This window comes from Gossypium hirsutum, chromosome A02 (genome assembly GCF_007990345.1).
Source record: "Gossypium hirsutum isolate 1008001.06 chromosome A02, Gossypium_hirsutum_v2.1, whole genome shotgun sequence".
In the NCBI taxonomy this organism is placed as follows: domain Eukaryota; kingdom Viridiplantae; phylum Streptophyta; class Magnoliopsida; order Malvales; family Malvaceae; genus Gossypium; species Gossypium hirsutum.
This window is the reverse complement of record NC_053425.1, coordinates 7,943,855-7,950,529: the sequence shown is the minus strand read 5'-3', so window position 1 is coordinate 7,950,529 and position 6,675 is coordinate 7,943,855. Positions and strand designations below refer to the sequence as shown.

General features: G+C 31.4%; 1 protein-coding gene across 1 annotated transcript; it reads left to right on the top strand.

The window, feature by feature from the left end:
• Positions 1–2,819: 2,819 nt before the first annotated feature.
• On the top strand, positions 2,820–5,036 carry LOC107933220 (acetate/butyrate--CoA ligase AAE7, peroxisomal). Its single transcript, XM_016865380.2, has 3 exons — positions 2,820–3,288; positions 3,379–3,969; positions 4,046–5,036. Exons 1-3 carry the CDS (start codon positions 3,076–3,078, stop codon positions 4,940–4,942), a joined length of 1,701 nt encoding a protein of 566 aa, XP_016720869.1. The 5' UTR covers positions 2,820–3,075; the 3' UTR covers positions 4,943–5,036.
• The last annotated feature ends 1,639 nt before the right edge of the window (positions 5,037–6,675 follow it).

The following is a 6,675-nucleotide window of genomic DNA, read 5'->3' as shown; positions in this document are numbered from 1 at the left end:
TAAAAAATTATAATTAAATGAAAAATTATTTTATTAAAGATCATAATTTGAGAAAAATCTTTTATTCTACGGTCATGGACAGTTCTAGACTTATTTATCTTACATAATCTCTTTGCTCGCTTAAGAATCAGTTAGGTAAAAGTACCACAAAATCCCCATGTGCTATATTGTGGATTGCATTGTAGTTTCTTTATTGAAAAAATAGATAAATTAACTTACGTACATTAAATGAATGAGCAAAACAACCCTTTTGTTAAAATTGCACCATTAAATATTTGTTTTAGTGTTTATATGTAAGATGTAAGATAATTTTTAGAAATATGCTATAAAAAAACACTTATTTGAGAGAGTAGGCTACTTTTTTTTTAATTTATTGATCTACGTTGTTTTTGGAGAGAGAGGAAAATGTCCCCTACAGGGCGTGTTTCCACTGTCGTTTTAGTGTCAGTGAAAACGCATCCTACAAGGCGCGTTCTTACTGTCTTGTTAGTGAAAACACGTCCTACAAGATACGTTTTTAGCCACATCAGTTGACAATACGTCCTACAAGATGCGTTTTCACTAAAAAATAACAATTGAACTCTTTTGGTCAAGTGGTTAAATGTTAGTGTTTTTATCCTTGAATCTATTATTCGATTCCTCTCCTACTCACATTTGTATTTTTTATTTCATGTTGTTTTAAACTTTTTATATTTTTAATCAATATTTTTAATACATTAGCTCTTTGGTTAGATGGTTAGATATTTGTGATTTTATTCTTTAGTCTTAAGTTTGATTTCTCTTATAAGCATTTTAATATATATTTTTTATTTAATATTATTTCAAGTTTTTTTAATTAATTTTATAACTAATAAATACATTATTTTCATTTTTTTTAATTCATCTTTTTAACTAATCTCTTGTATTTATAAAATCAAATATTATTACAAATATCATTATCTTTTCTAAATGTAATTTTTATACGTGTAATATTTATTTCTCAATCCATATCATGAGTGTAGTAAATTGACATATTATATATTTTTGTATGTATATTTAAAATAATTATTTGAAATATTTTTACATATTTGAAATAATAATGATATTTGAAATAATTATTTGATTCTATAATATTAGAAATCACCATACCCCCACAATATAGGTGGAGAAAATAAATATTTGACATATAAATATTATATATAAAGAAAAATATGTCTAAAAAATTAGTTGTTATTTTTAAAAAATAATTTCATATTTATTAGTTGATTTTATAAATAAAAGAGTTATTAATTAAAAATAAAAAAATTGAAAATAACATATTTATTAATTATAAATATTAATTAAAAAAGTTTAAAACAACATGAAATAAAAAATACATATTAAAATGCTTATAGATTGAGTTGAACTTAAGACTCAAGGTTGAAATTACAATTATCTAGCTATCTAACCAAATGAGTTAACATGTCAAAAATATTAATTAAAAAAAAGCTTAAATAACATGAAATAAAAAAATACAAATGTGAGTAAGAGAGAAATTGAAATTAAAACTAAAGGATAAAATCACCAACATTTAACCACTTGGTCAAAAAGCTAAGTTGTCAATTTTTAATAGGACGCGTTTTCAGCTGACATAGTTGAAAGCGTGCCCTATAAAATACATTTTTTTTTCCTCTCTAAAAACTAACGTAAATCAATATTTTTTTATAAAAAACAGCTTACTTTCTTAAATAAATTTTTTCAACATATTTCTAAAATTTAATGATGAAGTATATTAACAAATTTAAATTTATTTTAAACATATAAAACATGACATTTTGCTAAACTAAAAGAAATTTTATATTGGATTGAGGGCTAAAATCATTTTAAAATATAAAAATTAAATGTATTAAAAGAATTTCAAGAAAAAATAATTAAGAAAATTGTTTAACCTAAAACTACCGAGTAATGGGAAAAAATTAACTCAATAATTTATAATTATTCTGACTCTACTACTTTACGTCAATATTTCTCAATTGATAACGTTTTATAATTAAAATTAATTAAAAATTTCTCTTTTATCTGAACTTTCTCTTCCTCTTCAAATATCCAAAATTTTCACTTCTTTCTCACTCAAAATTTGCACATTCTCTTCCATTACACTTAATTTTATTTCTCCAAGCTGTGTTCTTTTATTCGAATAAATGGGAAGGAAGCGCCAGTTCATGGTGAGAAGAAGAGATTAGGTAGTTAAGGGATTTGGACGAAAGAAGAAGATACAAAGGGACTTCGGACTGGAAAAGAGACAACATGCCCTAATTTTAAAGAGATTAACGGGGGGAATTTGGTTGGCTGGGTTCTAAGAATATGAGAATGGGTTAGGCTGCTGATTAGAATGGTGCCAAAATCCGACCGAAAACGACGCTGGAGTACTGAGGCTAACATCAACAGACAGGAAAGGAAGATGACCGAAGCAATGCTTCGATTTGGAACCCTTGGTTGTCTTTTGAAGTTCCCAGGGTTTGAAAGGTATTTTAGATGTTTTATTGAACATGACTCACTTGCTTCAAGTTTGGGTTCATATTCGCTGCAATGCTTACAACTATAGCGCAATCGAATCTATTACTATGACTCGTAATAATGTTTTAATATAATTGAATTAAAACTTAATATATTTATGAATCATTGTATTTAACAGTTGTATTTAAATATATTTTTTTATGACAAGTGTGATATTTTTATTTCCTTTCATGCCGTCCAATAAAATCAAATATAAAACAACTCAAATTTATAATAACAATCGAAGGCTTGTGGAAGTTGAGTGTGGTAGTCTGGAAGCAGTTCAGATGATTACAAGAGATCCTCTGGAAGATATGTAAGAGACAATGGAGGGTGAAATTTTCGTATGTACCACGGGAACCAAATGGTTTAGCACATCCTATGCCTAATATTCTGCTCAATGAACTACCTGGTTTGGTCATTCAATGGAGGCACTCATTCGAGACAAATTAGGAACTTAGTTATGTTCTTCCTTTCGATTTTGTTTTACCTTATTTCTTCTCTTTATTCACCCCTTCGCCCACCCCCCCCAAAAAAAAAGATTCTGAGAAATAAACGGTGATGGATATTAGAGAAATCGACGATCTTCCAAAGAATGCCGCCAACTACGCGCCGTTGACGCCGTTATGGTTCTTGGAACGAGCCGCTATGGTTCATCCCACCAGAATAGCACTGGTCCATGGATGTCGTTCTTACACGTGGCTCCAAACTTACGACCGCTGTCGTCGTTTGGCCTCCGCACTATGTAAACACTCCATTGGAGCCGGTAGCATTGTAATCAAATAACGACCCCTCGCTAATGCATGCGTTTTAAGCTTTTGTTATTCAATATGATCTGGTTCAGTAATTTTCTACCATTGGCAGGTAGCTGTAATTGCACCAAATATCCCTGCAACCTATGAAGCTCATTTTGGGATTCCCATGAGCGGTGCTGTAATAAACCCTGTCAATATTCGCCTAAATGCATCCACCATTGCTTTCCTCTTGGGTCATTCACAGTCTTCTATTGTCATTGTGGACCAAGAGTTCTTCACGTTGGCACAGAATTCATTGAAAATCATGAAGGAGAAAAGCCAAGGCCATTTCAACCCTCCACTTCTGGTTGTCGTCGCCGACGAAAACTGTGATCCTGAAGCACTCAGGTATGCTTTGGGACAAGGAGCCATTGAGTACGAAAGGTTCTTAGAAAGTGGTGACCCTGACTTTGCTTGGAAAGCTCCCCAGGATGAGTGGCAAAGCATATCTTTGGGTTATACTTCGGGCACAACAGCCAGCCCTAAAGGGGTGGTTTTACATCACCGAGGGGCTTATTTGATGTCTTTGAGTAATCCTTTTGTATGGGGGATGGATGAAGGAGTTGTGTACTTGTGGACTCTTCCTATGTTCCACTGCAATGGTGGATGTTTTACTTGGGCACTTGCAGCTCTTTGTGGAACCAATATATGTCTTCGACAGGTGAGGATTTCCTTGCAAAATAATTGCTTATATCTATGCTAGATTTTGCTTGTTACTTACTGATTTGCATCTGCAGGTAACAGCTAAGGGAGTCTACTTAGCCATCGTAAAGCATGGAGTGACTCACTTCTGTGCTGCACCTGTTGTGCTCAATACCATAGTTAATGCTCCATCTGAGGATACAATTCTTCCTCTCCCCCATATTGTTCATGTAATGACAGCCGGTTCTGCCCCGCCGCCTGCTCTTCTATTAGCGATGTCTCGAAAAGGCTTCCGAGTCCTTCACACTTATGGTCTCTCAGAAACCTATGGTCCGTCAACAATTTGTGCCCGGAAGCCTGAATGGGACTCGCTGCTACCCGAAACCCAGGCTCGTCTAAATGCACGTCAAGGCGTTCGTAGCATTACCTTAGAACGCCTAGATGTCATCAATACCAAAACAGGTGAACCTGTCCCTGCTGATGGAAAAACTATAGGAGAGATAGTGATGCGCGGCAATGTCGTGATGAAGGGTTACTTAAAGAACACGAAAGCGAACGAGGAAGCGTTTGCAGACGGCTGGTTTCACTCTGAGGATCTTGGTGTGAAGCATCAAGATGGGTACATTGAAATAAAAGATAGATCAAAAGACATCATCATATCTGGAGGTGAAAACGTCAGTAGTGTTGAGGTAGAAAATAGTTTATACTTCCACCCTGCAGTGTTGGAGGCATCTGTGGTGGCCAGAGCCGATGAACAGTGGGGAGAGTCACCTTGCGCTTTCGTGACGTTGAAGCCGGAAGTCAACAAATCGGATGAACAAAGGTTAGCGGAGGACATAATGATGTTTTGCAAGTCCAGGAGGCCTGCATACTGGGTTCCTAAGTCAGTCGTGTTTGGTCCCTTGCCAAAAACAGCTACAGGGAAAATTCAAAAGCATGTGCTAAGAGCCAAGGCAAAACAGCTGGGACCTGTTAAGTTGAGTAAGCTGTAACTCTAATTGTATATTTGTATATTTATATAAATTTTGATATGTTAATGATTCATATAATATAAATTCTAATATAATCGTAAACTGTACTGTATCATTATCTGTCTCATGTTTGTATTGTGTAATGTGTTAATATCGCCTAATTATGGTTCATGTGGGGTTAAAACAGAAATTATGTTAACTCACATTAAGGCATTATGTGAAATGATGCTTAATTATATAATTAAATTTTCTTGTATGTGCGAATCAATTTACTGGTTCATTTGTACTTTCTTATTTGGTATGTGTTATAATAGATGAATTTTACATTTTGTAATTATTTGGACATATAATTTATATTCGTACTTTGATTGCATTAGTAAATTTTCAAAAAATTATTGTAATTATTTAATTCTACATTTAATGATTTTTTGAACATTCAATTATATTTGTATTTTGATTACACTAATAAACTTTCAAATAATTTATACTTTTTTAGATATCACTTTTGATCAAAATTAATCACTTAATATAATTTGAGGTGAATTTAATTTTTTTTTTCAAACATAAAACATGCATTAAAGAATTAGACAACTATCATTTAAAAATAATTGATTCCCTAAATATTTAGTCTTTATAATGGGAGTTAATTGCCGTAGAGGCGAGTGTAAGCGTCTTTATCAGTACGGTTGGAAAGCTTCGCTTAGAATCTGTGCTTTTTCTTTTTATGTTTTCTTTTTCAATCCAATAGTTTGTATTTTATTTGGCTGTTTTTATTTTTTATTTTTGTTTGTAAAATATTGTCGTATTGCTTCAATAAAGATTTCTTGCTATTGTTTCAAACAAACAAAAAAAAAGAATTTGACAACTAAAAATCATAGCCAATAAAAAAAATTGCTTAACCGTATAAAAAAACTCTCAAACTTAAATTGAAAGAAAAACAATTATGCCCTATTTTTTTATTTAATTGATTACTTAAACTTTTAAAATGTATCAAAAAAGCCCTCAAACTTTTTCAAAAAAAAGCAATTAAGCTCTACTCTTTTTTTGCACTTAATTTGATACTTAAACTATCATAATGCATAAAAAAAAGACCTTCAAACTTAAAAAAAAAAAAAAAGAAATCAAGTCCTTTTTTTTTTGCACCAATTGAGTACTTGAATGCATAAAAAATGTCAAGGGTGGATCTATGGGGACTAGTATGGGTCCTGACCCTCTTAAAATAGAAAATTTTACATTTAGGCCATTTATGATTTATAAAAATTTTAAATTAATAATGATATAATTGCCCTTTGGCCTCCCAAAATGATAAAAATTTTGAATTAATCCTCGAAAAATTATAAAGATATAGGCTATTAAAATGGCAAAACTGCATTTTTACTATCATAAAAATATATAATTTAATTCCGACCCCCCAAAAAAATTTTCTAACTTCGCCCTTGCCCCCCTAGGTCATATTTCTAGATCCTTCACTGGAAAATACCTATTAACCATTAACTTTAACTTTTGACTGTTAAAGTTAACCGCCCCTAATTTTTTCAATTAAAGCCACCACGTGCCACAACCACGGTCCACGGCGTGACATGTGGTAAAAAATGATGAAAAAATAAAAATTATAAAAATTATTATATTTTAATAAAAAAAATATTAAAATATTAAAAATTATAAAAATTGTAAAATTTATATAAATCATAAAATATATAGAAATATAGAAAAAAAATTATAAAATTTTATAAAGTTGTAAGAAAATTATAAAT